This window comes from Salmo salar, chromosome 02 (assembly GCF_965601325.2).
Source record: "Salmo salar chromosome 02, fSalSal1, whole genome shotgun sequence".
In the NCBI taxonomy this organism is placed as follows: Eukaryota; Metazoa; Chordata; class Actinopteri; order Salmoniformes; family Salmonidae; genus Salmo; species Salmo salar.
The window spans coordinates 26,973,281-26,991,019 of record NC_138292.1 but is presented as its reverse complement, the minus strand read 5'-3'; the positions used below and the strand labels follow the sequence as shown (position 1 = coordinate 26,991,019).

Below are 17,739 nucleotides of genomic sequence, written 5' to 3'. Positions count from 1 at the left end.
TGTTTACCTAAACGCAGATTCCCGGTCGGAATATTATCGCTTTTTTACGAGAAAAATGGCATAAAAATGGATTTTAAACAGTGGGTGACATGCTTCGAAGTACGGTAATGGAATATTTAGAATTTTTTTTGTCACGAATTGCGCCATGCTCGTGACCCTTATTTACACTTCGGATAGTGTCTTGAACGCACGAACAAAACGCCGCTATTTGGATATAACTATGGATTATTTTGGACCAAACCAACATTTGTTATTGAAGTAGCAGTCCTGGGAGTGCATTCTGACGAAGAACATCAAAGGTAATCAAACTTTTGTAATAGTAAATCTGACTTTGGTCAGGGCTAAACTTGGTGGGTGTCTAAATAGCTAGCCGTGATGGCTGGGCTATCTACTCAGAATATTGCAAAATGTGCTTTCACCGAAAAGCTATTTTAAAATCGGACACCTCGATTGCACAAAGGAGTTCTGTATCTATAATTCTTAAAATAATTGTTATGTTTTTTGTGAACGTTTATCGTGAGTAATTTAGTAAATTCACCGGAGGTTTGCAGGGGGTATGCTAGTTCTGAACGTCACATGCTAATGTAAAAAGCTGGTTTTTGATATAAATATGAACTTGATTGAACAAAACATGCATGTATTGTATAACAATATGTCCTAGGTGTGTCATCTGATGAAGATCAAAAAAAAAAAAAAAAAACACAGCTAAATGCAGCACTAACCTTTGATGATCTTCATCAGATGACAATCCTAGGACATTATGTTATACAATACATGCATGTTTTGTTCAATCAAGTTGATAATTATATCAAAAACCAGCTTTTTACATTAGCATGTGACGTTCAGAACTAGCATACCCCCCGCAAACTTCCGGTGAATTTAATAAATTACTCACGATAAACGTTCACAAAAAACATAACAATTATTTTAAGAATTATAGATACAGAACTCCTTTATGCACTCGCTATGTCCGATTTTAAAATAGCTTTTTGGTGAAAGCACATTTTGCAATATTCTGAGTAGATAGCCCGGCATCACAGGGCTAGCTATTTAGACACCCACCAAGTTTAGCCCTCACCAAAGTCAGATTTACTATAAGAAAAATGTTATTACCTTTGCTGTTCTTCGTCAGAATGCACTCCCAGGACTGCTACTTCAATAACAAATGTTGGTTTGGTCCAAAATAATCCATAGTTATATCCAAATAGCGGCGTTTTGTTCGTGCGTTCAAGACACTATCCGAAGTGTAAATAAGGGTCACGCGCACGGCGCATTTCGTGACAAAAAAAATCTAAATATTCCATTACCGTACTTCGAAGCATGTCAACCGCTGTTTAAAATCAATTTTTATGCCATTTTTCTCGTAAAAAAGCGATAATATTCCGACCAGGAAAGCGTGTTTATGTACAAAGAGAGAGAAAATAAAAGCATGGGATCCCCTCGTGCACAAGCCTGAGTCTCATAGTACTGTGACCGGCCACTATCCAAACGCGCTAATGTTTTTCAGCCAGGGGCTGCCTCGATATCATTCAGCTTTTTGCCTCCTTCTGAGAGCCCATGGGAGCCGTAGGAAGTGTCACGTAACAGCAAAGATCCCCTGTATTGGATAGAGATAATCAAGAAGGCCAAGAAATGGTCAGACAGGGAACTTCCTGTACAGAATCTTCTCAGGTTTTGGCCTGCCAAATGAGTTCTGTTATACACACAGACACCATTCAAACAGTTTTAGAAACTTTAGGGTGTTTTCTATCCAAAGCTAATAATTATATGCATATTCTAGTTTCTGGGCAGGAGTAATAATCAGATTAAATCGGGTACGTTTTTTATCCGGCCGTGAAAATACTGCCCCTTAGCCATAACAGGTTAACGAGAGTCTTGTCTTTAAAATGGTGTAAAATAGTCATATGTTTGAGAAATTGAAGTAATAGCATTTCTAAGGTATTTGAATAATGCGCCACGGGATTCAACTGGCTGTTGAGTAGGTGGGACGATTTCGTCCCGCCGACCCTAGAGACGTTAAAATGTAGCATAGTGGAAACTAAGTACGTGTTTATTTTCTTTCTTCCAGGACTGATGGAATGTCGGCTACCAAGTTTTTTGTTCATGTTTATCAATGATTCTGAATCTCTACCTTTGAAAGGCTTCCTGAGGCAGATTTCTTGGGATAGCTGTTAAAAGTACCTAGATCCAGCAGTTAACTTTTTAGGGATAGGGGGCAGTATTTGGATGAATGACGTGCCCAAAGTAAACTGCCTGTTACTCAGGTCCAGAAGCTAGGATATGCATATAATTGGTAGTATTGGATAGAAAACACTCTGAAGTTTCTAAAACTGTTAAAATAATGTCTTTGAGTATAAGTGAACTGATATGGCAGGCAAAAACCCGAGGAGAATCCATCCGGAATTGTTTGTTGTTGAGGTCACCACTCATTCAAATGGCTGTCTATGGGAAAATCAAAGGAATACCTCCCAGATTGCAGTTCCTAGGGCTTCCATTAGATGTCAACAGTCTTTAGAAAGAGTTTCAGGCTTGTTTTTGGAAAAATGAGCTAGAGTTTGTTGTTTTTCTAGGTGGCTCTCATTTTGACTGTAGTATTGTGGCGCGCATGGATGAGGGCGCACACTTCGTTATTTATCTCCGGTAATGAACATACTATTCTCCGTCTGAAATTTTAGCGTTTATTTACATATTAGGGTACCTGAGGATTGATTAGAAACGTTGCTTGACTTGTTTGGATGAAGTTTATTGGTAACTTTTGGGATTCCTTTGTATGCATTTTGAACGAGGGAAATCGGTGGATTACTGAATCAAGCGCGCCAACTAAACTGACTTTTTTGGGATATAAAGAAGGACTTTATCCAACAAAACTACCATTTGTTATGTAGCTGGGACCATTGGGATTGCAAACAGAGGAAGATCTTCAAAGGTAAGTGATTTATTTTATCGCTATTTCTGACTTTCATGGTGCCTCTGCTTGTTTGGAAAATGTTTTTAATGCTTTTGTACGTGGGGAGCTGTCCTCAGATAATCGCATGGTATGCTTTTGCCGTAAAGCCTTTTTGAAATCTGACAAAGCGGCTGGATTAACAAGAAGTTAAGCTTTTAAACGATGTAAGACACTTGTATTTTCATAAATGTTTAATATTACGAATTTTGTATTTTGAATTTCGCGTTCTGCAATTTCACCGGATGTTGTCGAGGTGGGGCGCTAGCGGTACGCCTAGCCCAAAGATTAACACACTGTCACGTCCTGACCAGCGAAAAGGGTCATTTTGCCATTGTAGAATGGTCAGGGCGTAGCAGGGGAGTTGTTTTGTGTGTTTTGGGGTTGGTTTGTTTCTAGGGGAATTTGTTCTAGTTTTCTGTTTCTATGTTTCATTTTCCATGTGTGGCCGAGTATGGTTTCCAATCAGAGGCAGGTGTCTTTCGTTGTCTCTGATTGGAAGCCATACTTAGGCAGCCTGTTTTCCTTTGGGAGTTGTGGGTGGTTGTTTTCCGTATAGTCTGTGTACCTTACGGAACTGTTTGTCTTTTGGTTATTTTGTTTAAGTGTTCTCTCAAAATAAATGAAGATGAGCACTATACATGCTGCGCCTTTCGACGATTGTGACACACACACACACAGAGGTCTCTTAAAGAGGAGACCTTACAGTTTATCATAACACAATTTATTAACCCTTTAAAAGGTATGAGGACTTGTTTAACCCCTTTCCCCCTTTGAGTTCACTAGGCCTCAACAAAATGTGACTAAAGCATAATGATTATAAGAATTCATCCATAAAAGGTGCATTAGATTGCAAGCAACCTTCAGGAGATTGAGGATACAAATAAGAGTCTGGGTTTTGAGAAACATGAAGCAGAAAAACACCTGGCATAGCCTTACGAAGTACACATTTACCAGCAGCACAGAATACACAAATGCAAATTAACAAAACGATTAGTGGGAGCAGCAATGGAACCAAAATGGAAAACAACTTAAATCCCAATTTACTAGTTTATCTTTCAACCACCCAAACGGGAACCAGGAGTCTTCTCCTGTGGGGGCGTAGGTATCAGCCAACTGTGTTAAGTCAGGGAGTAGTATAACGCATTCAGTGGGGGAAATAGAATTTAGGGCCCTGAAATATTGACCCTCCTTAGCCAGGATGTAGTCTAATACCAGGCTATGTCTGGCTGTAACAGCTTTAAGATTCTGAACATCAGTAGAAAGAAGGGCAAAACCAGCAATATTCAAATTCATATGGGCTTGCATGAAGTAGGTGATGTTGTTATATCCAGTCATCTACGACAATTGATCCAAACAACTCACTCTGACTCGGAGGGTTTTTTAAAACGACTACATACGAACCACTAGGCGTGGCTTGTTGGCTCAGGTTCTGGACCATTTTTACCCATTGGTTACTGGTTTTCAATTGATTCCCCTGGATCTCTATTCCCCCCAACTGAGGCTGCTGGTGGAAGATAAGAAGCACCAAAAACATGTACCTTTAAGGTTTACAACAAGTTTTTTTTTAAACATTTGACCATAGTGGTAATGTTTAACCTCTCTAGGGTCGGCGGGACGGAATCGTCCCACCTACTCAACAGCCAGTTGAATCCCGTGGCGCGTTATTCAAATACCTTAGAAATGCTATTACTTCAATTTCTCAAACATATGACTATTTTACAGCATTTTAAAGACAAGACTCTCGTTAATCTAACCACACTGTCCGATTTCAAAAAGGCTTTACAACGAAAGCAAAACATTAGATTATGTCAGCAGAGTACCCAGCCAGAAATAATCAGACACCCATTTTTCAAGCTAGCATATAATGTCACATAAACCCAAACCACAGCTAAATGCAGCACTAACCTTTGATGATCTTCATCAGATGACAACCCTAGGACATTATGTTATACAATACATGCATGTTTTGTTCAATCAAGTTCATATTTATATCAAAAACCAGCTTTTTACATTAGCATGTGACGTTCAGAACTAGCATACCCCCCGCAAACTTCCGGGGAATTCGCTAACATTTTACTAAATTACTCACGATAAACGTTCACAAAAAGCATAACAATTATTTTAAGAATTATAGATACAGACCTCCTCCATGCACTCGATATGTCCGATTTTAAAATAGCTTTTTGGTGAAAGCACATTTTGCAATATTCTAAGTACATAGCCCAGGCTTCACGGGCTCGCTATTTAGACACCCGGCAAGTTTAGCACTCACCATAATCATATTTACTATTATAAAAGTTTGATTACCTTTTGTTGTCTTCGTCAGAATGCACACCCAGGACTGCTATTTCAATAACAAATGTTGGTTTGGTCCAAAATAATCCATCGTTATATCCGAATAGCGGCGTTTTGTTTGTGCGTTCCAGACACTATCCGAAATAGTAAATAAGTGTCACGCGCATGGTGCAATTCGTGACAATAAAATTCTAAATATTCCATTACCGTACTTCGAAGCATGTCAACCGCTGTTTAAAATCAATTTTTACGACACTTTTCTCGTAGAAAAGCGATAATATTCCGACAGGGAATCTCCTTTTCGGCAAACAGAGGAAAAAATCCCAAAGGCGGGGGCGGTCGGGGTCACGCGCATAAGCCCGTGTCCCTTGATCGGCCACTTGAGAAAGGCGATAATGTGTTTCAGCCTGGGGCTGGAATGACGACGTTCTGTTTTTTCCCGGGCTCTGAGCGCCTATGGACGACGTGGGAAGTGTCACGTTAGAGCAGAGATCCTTAGTAAATGATAGAGATGGAAAAGAAGTTCAAGAAATGGTCAGACAGGCCACTTCCTGTAAAGGAATCTCTCAGGTTTTGACCTGCCATTTGAGTTCTGTTATACTCACAGACACCATTCAAACAGTTTTAGAAAATTTAGGGTGTTTTCTATCCATATGTAATAAGTATATGCATATTCTAGTTACTGGGTAGGAGTGGTAACCAGATTAAATCGGGTATGTTTTTTATCCAGCCGTGTCAATACTGCCCCCTAGCCCTAACAGGTTAAGTTTCCCTGCATTAAAGTCCCCGGCTACTAGGAGGGCCGCCTCTGGGTGAGCGTTTCCTTGTTTGCTTATGGCAGAATACAGCTCATTCAATGCTGTCTTTGTGCCAGCCTCTGACTGTGGTGGTATGTGAACAGCTACGAAAAATACAGATGAAAACTCTCTAGGTAGATAGAGTGGTCTACAGCTTATCATGAGATACTCTACCTCAGGTGAGCAATAGCTCAAGACTTCCTTAGATTTCGTGCCGCTATGTCATTAGAACAAGTGCACCGCAAACCTGGTTTCAAAAAACAAATAGCGCAACACCTCTGCACAATGCTCCCCATGTGACCTACTAGTTGTGTGTATGTACTGACATGTATGTGTAACTGATAGATAGATATACAGTACACACACACTACATTATAATGTTTTTAAATGTATATAAATTCTAGTCTTTTGACTGTAATGTCTTTTTCGTTATATGTCAGACCCCAGTAAGACTCGCTGTCGCCATTGGTGTTGGCTAATGGAGATCCTAATAATTCAAAGATCTCATCTGTATTCCGTCATGTGAAATCCATAGATTATGGCTGTCACGTCCTGACCAGCAGAGGGAGTAATTGTATTAGATTTTGGTCAGGACGTGGCAGTAGGATTGTGTTGTATGGTTTTTCTAGTATGTCTGTTTCTTTGTTAGTATGTGTGGCTCCCGATCAGGAACAGCTGGTTATCGTTGTTCCTGATTGGGAGTCATATATTAGGAGTGTGTTTTTCACCTGGGGTTTGTGGGTTGTTGTTTTTGCATTGCGTTGTGTATAGCCTGCAAAACTGTTCCTGTCAGTCTTTGTTTCTCGTTTTTTCCTTGGTGTTCACATTTAAAATAAATATGAGGAGCACGCAACCCGCTGCGTATTGGTCCACTTTTTCCGACAGCGATTTCTCTATGTCTTCAGACGAAGAGGAGCGTGACAATGGCCTAATGAATTTATTTAGATTGACTGATTTCCTTATATGAACTGTAACTCAATAAAATCTTTGAAATTGTTACAAGTTGCGTTTATATTTTTGTTCAGTGTATATTTAGTGGCTCTTGAGTGGCACAGCGGTCTAAGGCACTGCATCTCAGTGCTAGAGGCATCACAACGGACCCTGGTTTGATTCCGGGCTGTATCCCAACCGGCTGTGTCCGGGAGTCCCATACGGCGGTGCACAATTGGCCCAGTGTTGTCCAGGTTAGGGGAAGAAATTATTATAATATTTCTATGTTACTGTACCCCCTTAAGATGAAAAGTGTATGATAACAGGAAGGAAAATAGCACCAAAAGGCTACAACGACACAAGTCATTCTTAACCCAATCGTCTACATTCTGCTTGTGACATGGTTATTACCACATCTCTCCATGGTATTTATTTGCATGATTATTTGCTGGTCATTCTCTCTGGACACGTTCTGCAGGAGGGTAAGTAGTGTTGTTGTCTCTGTAGAGTTTCATGTGTTTTCTTTCCTTTAACTGGTGCAACATTGGTGCATAGTGATGTTCAGTCTATCTGTTGTGAGAATTTAAAGACAGAATGACTAGATGATGTAGAGCTGTATCCAAGTTGTGAGAAAACTCTTCAGAGACAAAGACAAATGTTACACCTGCTTTCAGTGAAAACACTGTTTGAGCCTGTTTGATGATTGACTTATTAAGTATTAAGTTAAGTAATTCCATTCTGTGCTATTTTGTATCAAAGTGTTTCAGTTTGATGCGATGTGGCTCTTGAAAACGATCAGTGTGATGCTGGTGATTACTCTCACGTTGCTAGGTGAGTAGAATATATTTTTGCTTTGATGCTCTATCATGCTGTGAATGTCAGTACTGATTTATAAACTTTCTACTACTGTGTATGGCTCATAAGAGGTTAACAGGGAACTACTGCAGAGGTCAGAGGGGATATGTTATATTGTTCTTCTAATATCATTGTTTTGTTGCCTTGATGGTGAGATGTATTTTTAGCAAATGATTAACCTCAAAGGTAAGGACTTTATCTGAAAATAAAGAGTAACTCACTCGATTAATTCACAGAAATACAGAAGTGACTGATAGTCTGTTTGTGCACCAGCATGAGGTTGGAGACACGGGGTCATCTGTAGCTCAGTTGGTAAAGCATGGCGCTTGGACTGCCAGGGTTGATGGTTTAACTGTATGTCACTTTGGATAAGGATCTGCTTAATGGCATATCATCACTGTCTGATGAAAACCAAAACAGAAATTTTTCAGTAGATGGAAAAAATTACCATGTTTTCCCATAAATTAACATACAATAATGAAAATTAGGAAGCTATTTTAATATATTTTCTTGGTCCTAGAGTCATGAAATGTTCAGAGTACATTGAGGGGAGTTACTGCTTTCAATATATGTACAAAAATGAAAGTTGGCAAAAATGGAGTTAGGAGGTTTTCATCCGACAGCAACAATATATTATATGTTATTTTAAGTACCTGTAAATGGCAAATTGGCTCTGTATGTATTTGCATTAGTGTTGTAGATATGTGTGACAACATTAATTGTTTTTTGCTATGTTGTTGTTGTTTTTTAAAGGTGTTTGTGTGAGTAATTGGAAGGTGACCTTTAACGATGCAGCTCCATGTGCCTTAAGAGGGTCATCAGTGGTGTTTGGATGCAGTTATGTCTACCCTTCAGATCAGACTATTACAAATAGCTTCTGGTATATCTCGAGTCAAGGGAAGAACAATGATCTCTTTCTGACCCAGGAATACAGTGGACGTGTAGAATACCTTGGAAACAAAGACAACAACTGCACTTTGAAAATTAATAACCTAATTAGTAGTGACGCAACACAATACCAATTCAGATTTGAGACGGTTAATAAAGGTGGCGAAACGAATGCATGGAGCAGCAAAACATGTGTTTCACTAAGTTTGACAGGTAATTTTGATACCAGAACAAAATCAGACTCTCATAACACTTCAAAAAACATTCAGTGATCACTCTGTTTCTTTCTCCGCTCAACCAGGGCTGACAACCAAAGTACAGCCTGCAACTGTGAGAGAGGGAGAGAGGGTGACGTTAACGTGTGTCACAACCTGTACACCAAGTGACCATCCCACTATTGTTTGGTCCAGGGATGGACACTCAGTATCCAACACAGAGTTCCTGGCCAGCAGTGAGGATTCTGGCAGATACCAATGTGCTGTTCAAGGTCAAGAGAATCTCAACTCTGCTCCAGTGTCTCTTGATGTCAAATGTGAGTAAATATCTGATCTACTTAACGTGAGCAGATCATATCATTTTATAATAATGGAGCAGCTATCTGCGTTCAAAAGTCTGCACGAGCGAGGTGCTGCTTCTGACTTGGAAGGGCACATATCTCATTGCATTAATGTGTAAACATAATACCAGAGAATTATGAAAGAAGGATGTTAAGTAAATAGTGCTCTTGCATAACAGCCTTTGTCAGTTTGGTCTGAATGTGAATGTGTTAGATAAGAAATTTGAATTTGCCATGATGAACTGCAGTCTCTATTTGCTGAGCCTGGCTGTGTGTTTAGATTGTGGTAACTTTTAGGGGAAGTTAAGCAGTTTGAGGTTGACGTATATGATGGCAGGGTATGGTGATAGGAAATAACAGTGAACTATAGGCTACTAACTTAACCTGTTGGGGGTAGGGGGCAGCAATTACACAGCCGGATAAAAAACGTACCCGATTTAATCTGGTTATTACTACTGCCCAGAAACTATAATATGCATATAATTATTGGCTTTGGATAGAAAACACCCTAAAGTTTCTAAAACTGTTTGAATGGTGTCTGTGAGTATAACAGAACTCCCGGTCGGAATGTTATCGCTTTTTTATGAGAAAAATGGCATAAAAATTGATTTTAAACAGCGGTTGACATGTTTTGAAGTACGTGAATGGAATATTTAGAATTTTTTTGTCACGAAATGCGTCGTGCGCGTCACCCTTCTTTACCATTCGGATAGTGTCTTGAACGCACGAACAAAACAGAGGATATTTGAACATAACTATGGATTATTTTGAACCAAACCAACATTTGTTATTGAAGTAGAAGTCCTGGGAGTGCATTCTGACGAAGACAGCAAAGGTAATCACATTTTTCTTATAGTAAATCTGATTTTGGTGAGTGCTAAACTTGGTGGGTGTCTAAATAGCTAGCCCTGTGATGCCGGGCTATCTACTGAGAATATTGCAAAATGTGCTTTCACCGAAAAGCTATTTTAAAATCGGACATAGCGAGTGCATAGAGGAGTTCTGTATCTATAATTCTTAAAATAATTGTTATGTTTTTTGTGAACGTTTATCGTGAGTAATTTAGTAAATTCACCGGAAGTTTGCGGGGGGTATGCTAGTTCTGAACGTCACATGCTAATGTAAAAAGCTGGTTTTTGATATAAATATGAACTTGATTGAACAAAACATGCATGTATTGTATAACATAATGTCCTAGGGTTGTCATCTGATGAAGATCATCAAAGGTTAGTGCTGCATTTAGCTGTGGTTTGGGTTTATGTGACATTATATGCTAGCTTGAAAAATGGGTGTCTGATTATTTCTGGCTGGGTACTCTGCTGACATAATCTAATGTTTTGCTTTCATTGTAAAGCCTTTTTGAAATCGGACAGTGTGGTTAGATTAACGAGAGTCTTGTCTTTAAAATGCTGTAAAATAGTAATATGTTTGAGAAATTGAAGTAATAGCATTTCTAAGGTATTTGAATAACGCGCCACGGGATTCAACTGGCTGTTGAGTAGGTGGGACGATTTCGTCCCGCCGACCCTAGAGAGGTTAATTCAAAACTGTTCTGAGAGCACCAATGAAAATATTCTGATTCACTTTATTTACTGGAACAATGAAAGTTCAGTGTTGTGGTTTTATGAAATATAGAGGCAACATGATGTGTGGTAAGAGTCTCATGACTTTACTTTCATTAATCTGAAGACTGTTATTCATCTAATCACCTAACTATGTTTAATTGTTACCCGATTAAATTAATTACACTACCGGCCAAAGGTTTTAGAACCCCTACTCATTCAAGGGTTTTTCTTTATTTTTACTATTTTCTGCATTGTAGAATAATAGTGAAGACATCACAACTATGAAATAACACATATTGAATCATGTAGTAATGACAAAAGTGTTAAACAAATCAAAATAAATGTTATATTTGAGATTCTTCAAATAGCCACCCTTTGCCTTGATGACAGCTTTGCACTCTTGGCATTCTCTCAACCAGCTTCATGAGGTAATCACCTGGAATGTATTTAAATTATAAAGTTCCTGACCGGTAGTGTATGTAACAATTAACTCATTAGAATCTGGGGCACCACGAGAGTGGTTCTTTAAAGAGTTACCATCTCCCGAATTAAACACTAAAGGTGTTTACCTATCACATCCATGAACAGTAAACTTATCAATCATAACCTCCTATCATATAATCATTCTGAACATTGGTAACCTTGCATCTGAAAAAACCTGTGCCTTACTTCTGATTCAGTACTACACAAATTGGTTTAGTTATTTGTTTACTTGCTAACTAAATTGTAATACAGGATAAACATACGCACCTAATAGATTAAAAACAGGTCCCTAGCGGACTGACAACAATATGGCTGCTTCTTATGAGAGAGAGAGAGAGAGAGAGAGAGAGAGAGGTTTAAGTTTACATACAGTAAGTTGACTGTGCCTTTAACTTTTTAAGGTATAGGGGGCAGTATTTTCGATTTCGGATGAAAAGCGTTCCCAGAGTAAACTGCCTAATACTCGGGCCCAGAGTCAAATATTTGCATATCATTAGTAGATTTGGATAGAAAACACTCTGAAGTTTCTAAAACTTTTTGAATGATGTCTGTGAGTATAACAGAACTCAAATGGCAGGCAAAAACCTGAGAAAAATCCAACAAGGAAGTGGGAAATCTGATGCTTGTAGTCTTTTCAAGTCATTGCCTATCTAACACACAGTGACTTAGGGTTCATTTTGCACTTCCTAAGGCTTCCACTAGATGTCAACAGTCTTTAGAACCTTGTTTCAGGCTTTTGCAGTGAACAGAGAGCGAACAAGAAGGCCGGGAAGTTGGTGACTCAGAAAATGACATGAGTTCATCGGCACACATTCACGTGATGAGGTAGCTGTGTTCCATAACGTTTTTCAAGACATTGGAATTGTCCGGTTGGAATATTATTGAAGTTTTATGTCAATACATCTAGACGTTCTGCTAGCGGAACACCTGCTCCAATATCCAATGATAGGCGTGGCGCGAATTACAAATTCCTCAAAAATACAAAAACTTCAATTTTTCAAACATATGACTATTTTACAGCATTTTAAAGACAAGACTCTCCTTTATCTAACCACACTGTCCGATTTCAAAAAGGCTTTACAGCGAAAGCAAAACATTAGATTATGTCAGCAGAGTACCCAGCCAGAAATAATCAGACACCCATTTTTCAAGCTAGCATATAATGTCACAAAAAACAAAACCACAGCTAAATGCAGCACTAACCTTTGATGATCTTCATCAGATGACAACCCTAGGACATTATGTTATACAATATATGCATGTTTTGTTCAATCAAGTTCATATTTATATCAAAAACCAGCTTTTTACATTAGCATGTGACGTTCAGAATATTTGATACATTATGAATATGGTATTCAGGTGAGGTTATCTATGAGATTATCGGTTTACTGTTGTGCGCATTCAGTTCCTACCGAACACTTCCGGTGAATTTACTAAATTACTCACGATAAACGTTCACAAAAAACATAACAATTATTTTAAGAATTATAGATACAGAACTCCTTTGTGCAATTGAGGTGTCCGATTTTAAAATATATTTTCGGTGAAAGCACATTTTACAATATTCTGAGTACATAGCCCGGCATCACAGGGCTAGCTATTTAGACTCCCAGCAAGTTTAGCCTTCACCAAACTCCGATTTACTATTAGAAAAGTTTGATTACCTTTGGTGTTCTTCGTCAGAATGCACTCCGAGGACTGCTACTTCAATAACAAATGTTGGTTTGGTTCAAAATAATCCATAGTTATATCCAAATAGCGGCGTTTTGTTCGTGCGTTCAAGACACTATCCGAATGGTAAATAAGGGTGACGCGCACGCCGCATTTCGTGACAAAAAAATTGTAAATATTCCATTACCGTACTTCGAAGCATGTCAACCGCTGTTTAAAACTAATTTTTATGCCATTTTTCTCGTAAAAACGCGATAATATTCCGACCGGGAGTGGTGGTTTTCGTTCAAAGAGAGAGAAAATAAACAATGGAGTCGACTCGTGCACGCGCCTCAGTTTCACAGTACTGTGACCAGCCACTATCCAAACGCGCTAATGTTTTTCAGCCAGAGCCTGCAAAGCCACGATTCAGCTTTTTGCCGCCTTCTGAGAGCCCATGGGAGCCGTAGGAAGTGTCACGTAACAGCAGAGATCCCCTGTATTGGATAGAGATAATCAAGAAGGGCAAGAAATTGTCAGACAGGGCACTTCCTGCATGGAATCTTCTCAGGTTTTGGCCTGCCAAATTAGTTCTGTTATACTCACAGACACCATTCAAACAGTTTTAGAAACTTTGGAGTGTTTTCTATCCAAAACTAATAATTATATGCATATTCTAGTTTCTGGGCAGGAGTAAGAATCAGATTAAATTGGGTACGTTTTTTATCCGGCCGTGAAAATACTGCCCCCTAGCCATAACACGTTAAACAATTTAAAGGCAATGCTACCAAATACTAATTGAGTGTATATAAACTTCTGACCCACTGGGAATGTGATAAAAGAAATAAAAGCTTAAATAAATCATTCTCTCTCCTATTATTCTGACATTTCACATTCTTAAAACAAAGTGGTGATCCTAACTGACCTAAGACAGGGACTTTTTACTAGGATTTAATGTCAGAAATGGTGAAAAACTGAGTTTAAATGTATTTGTCTAAGGTGTATGTAAACTTCTGACTTCAACTGTATCAACTTTTGAATATTTCTGCTTGCTTTAGATGCCCCAAGGAACACCTTGGTGTCAATAAGTCCCTCTGGTCCAGTGGTAGAGGGAACCTCTGTGAACCTGACCTGCAGCAGTCATGCCAACCCAGCAGTGGAGAACTACACCTGGTTTAAGAAGGATGGAACAGACACCTCACAGACAGGGTCAGGAGAGGTGTTGAGATTGACTTCTCTAACCTCCTCTGACAGTAGACAGTACTTCTGTGAGGCCAGGAACAAAGAAGGGGCTCAGAACTCTACTGTTCTGTCTCTGATCATGCAGGGTCAGTATGGAAGTAAATGTTGTGCTCTACTGTCCAGTGAAATGTCCTGTTGTCCTGAACCAATACATTTCAAGTGGGAATTCCCTTGACTTGAATGTTTTCGTTCATGTATCCTGTGTCATTTTCAGATACAAATACTGCCCAAATGCCAGTTTACATAAGTTCCGCGGCCACAGTTTTCGTGGTGATCATACTTCTTGTGTTCCTATGGATGTGGTAAGTCTCTGAAACATTGTGTACTCAATTCAATATCATAATGTAGAGTATGATGGCCTTGTGATACCGATTTGTTCCCTCAAATAAGTTTGTTTTCTTTGACAGGAAGAGCCCATTCAAATTATGTCAAAAGACTGCTGTGGACAAAAAGGTCAATGGGACACAGCATATACACTCTAATTCAACATACCAATAGCATGTCAGTGCAACAATGTTATCTGGAGGTTCATGGTATTTGAACAACGTTCAAGCGCAAGCTTTCATTCTTCCCCGGTAACATGTTACTTAGTTTTACCAATGGATGAAGCTACAGTGAGTAGTCAATATATCAAACATTTTGTATTGTTTTTGACTAATTTCATCTTTCAGGATAATCAAAACCCAGTCTTATCCAGTAGAAGGACCAGTAACGACCCAGCTACACAGGAAACTAGAACGGAGCAACAGGAAAATGCCCTCTATGCCAACGTTCAACTGCCTCCCTCTCACCCCCACCCCCAAGACAGTTCTCTGTACTCTGTGGTCAAGCCACCACCTTTGCAGAACCCTGCAGACCCTCATTACGCTACATTTGACTTCCAGCATTTCCACAGCTCCACCGACAGAGCCCAACACTCAGGACTCCATGGGGATGATGTTGTATACTCCAAGATGAAACCCAAACAGGCCAAGGTGACAGACAACCTACAGTATGCCAGCATCCAGTTCCCTCTCCCCAGTCCTACTGCCAGGTAAGAGTGAACTCACTATCAGTTCAGTCCTTTTCAATGTAACATATTTCTGGAAGTCTGTTATTTGAAATGTTTGAATATACTCATACAACAACTGTATTTGCTTTTTGCAGGTCAGAAGAAAGATTAGAGGTGGACCATTCTGTTATCTACTCCACTGTTGCCAAACCTGAAGCCTGAACATATCATTTCATAATGTTGAATAAACTAAGCAGCATAGGAACACATGTTAAGATATGTAAAGTATGAAATTAATGGGTAGTTATAGCAATAGATGTATATGTCTTGTACTGTACTTGTAATTTATGTGTCTCAGTGAGCTTCCATTGCTTGTGCATGCTTCTATCTTGCTAATTGATTGATTGATCCTGAAATTTCAGGGGAAGGTGCAGGTAAGAGGGAAGTGGCCATGTGGCTGGTTTAGTTTGTAACTGTCTGGCAAAGTTTGAGAAAATATTGTTCATTTATCTTGAATTTAAGTTTTGTTAGATCTTCCCTTGACTGAATCAGATCTTGTATTTTTGGTTGTTTAGTTAGTTAGTTTTATTAAATATGTACTGTCCTTTTTGACTTGGCAGAGAAAGGGTCTCGGTAATTCAGTTTGTATTCACTAATGGAGGAGATGAAAGAAATGAAAAAACTTGCAACCTGTTGTTGATTTTATTTTGCCACTAAAACCCAACTATAAGAACCAGTGTATAATATGTGATGGGCAGAGCTACCGAGTACATGCTACAGATAAACTCAGCAAAAAAATGAATGTCCTCTCACTGTCAACTGTGTTGATTTTCAGCAAACTTAACATGTGTAAATATTTGTATGAACATAACAAGATTCAGCAACTGAGACACAAACTGAACAAGTTCCACAGACATGTAACTAACAGAAATTGAATAACGTGTCCCTGAACAAAGGGGGGGGGGGGGGGGTCAAAATCAAAAGTAACAGTCAGTATCTGGTGTGGCCACCAGCTGCGTTAAGTACTGCAGTGCATCTCCTCCTCATGGACTGCACCAGATTTGTCAGTTCTTGCTGTGAGATGTTACCCCACTCTTCCAACAAGGCACCTGCAAGTTCCCGGACATTTCTGTGGGGAATGGCCCTAGCCCTCACCCTCCGATCCAACAGGTCCCAGACGTGCTCAATGGGATTGAGATCCGGGCTCTTCGATGGCCATGGCAGAACACTGACATTCCTGTCTCGCAGGAAATCACGCACAGAATGAGCAGTATGGCTGGTGGCATTGTCATGCTGGAGGGTCATGCCAGGATGAGCCTGCAGGAAGGGTACCACATGAGGGAGGAGGATGTCTTCCCTGTAACGCACAGCGTTGAGATTGCATGCAATGACAAGCTCAGTCCGGTGATGCTGTGACACACCGCCGCAGACCTCCACCTCCAAATCGATCCCGCTCCAGAGTACAGGCCTCAGTGTAAAGCTCAGGCCTCTGTGTAACGCGAATCCAACCATAACCCATAGTGAGACAAAACCGCGACTCGTCAGTGAAGAGCACTTTTTGTCAGTCCTGTCTGGTCCAGCGACGATGGGTTTGTGCCCATAGGCGACGTTGTTGCCGGTGATGTCTGGTGACACCAGGTACCAGGTGTAGCTCTACACTGGAGTGTGGGCAGTACTATAGCAGGAAAACGTCACTGAGCTGCCCTCAACATCCCCAGAGGGACTGAGGGACACTGGTACTTCACTGGAATTATCTGAAAGTAGACAAAAGATGTGTAAGCAATAAGACATACCAGACAGATAACGGGCAGAGGCATCATGCCCATAGGGGGGCTCAGGGGCACATGCCTCCTCAGATTTGTCCTGTTTAAGATAAACTCAGTAGTCAGTTCATTAGGTACACCACCCTGTTCACGAAAATGGTTCGCTCCTACAGACATTGAATCCCGTGACCGTGGCTTGCTATAAAACGCAGAAAGACTGGCATCGAGGCATTCAGTTACTGAACGTTATAATGGGCAAAAAGAGTGACCTTAGTGACTTTGAGGTGATCGTCGGTGCCAGGCGCGCCGGTTCCAGTATCTCAGAAACAACCGGCCTCCTGAGTTTTTCACGCACGACAGTGTCTAGGGTTTACCAATTTTTTTTGCCACAAACAAAACACGTCCAGTCAGTGGCAGTCCAGTGGATGAAAACAGCTCATTGATGAGAGAGGTTGAAGGAGAATGGCAATTGTGCAATCTAACAGGCGGGCCACAAACAGGCAAATAACGGCGCAGTACAACAGTGGTGTGCAGAACAGCACCTCGGAACTCACAACTTGGTGGTCTTTGTCACGGATGGGTCATGCTGATGGCAGGGTCAGGATTTGGTGTAAGCAGCATGGCTCCCTCCTGCCTAGTGTCAACAGTACAGGCCGGTAGGGGAGGTTTAATGGTGTGGGGAATGTTTTCCTGGCACATGTTAGGTCCCTTGATACCAATTGAGCAACGTTTCCGTGCCCAGAAGAATTCAGGCTGCTCTGGATGCAAATGTGGATC

General features: G+C 40.2%; 1 protein-coding gene across 1 annotated transcript; it reads left to right on the top strand.

The window, feature by feature from the left end:
- Window positions 1-7,333: 7,333 nt before the first annotated feature.
- LOC106578249 (sialic acid-binding Ig-like lectin 14) lies at window positions 7,334-16,001 on the top strand. Its single transcript, XM_014156906.3, has 9 exons — window positions 7,334-7,451; window positions 7,729-7,800; window positions 8,578-8,925; window positions 9,014-9,244; window positions 14,025-14,294; window positions 14,423-14,510; window positions 14,616-14,661; window positions 14,880-15,241; window positions 15,355-16,001. The coding sequence occupies exons 1-9, from the start codon at window positions 7,370-7,372 to the stop codon at window positions 15,419-15,421; spliced, it is 1,566 nt and encodes a 521-aa protein (XP_014012381.3). The 5' UTR covers window positions 7,334-7,369; the 3' UTR covers window positions 15,422-16,001.
- Window positions 16,002-17,739: the final 1,738 nt, after the last annotated feature.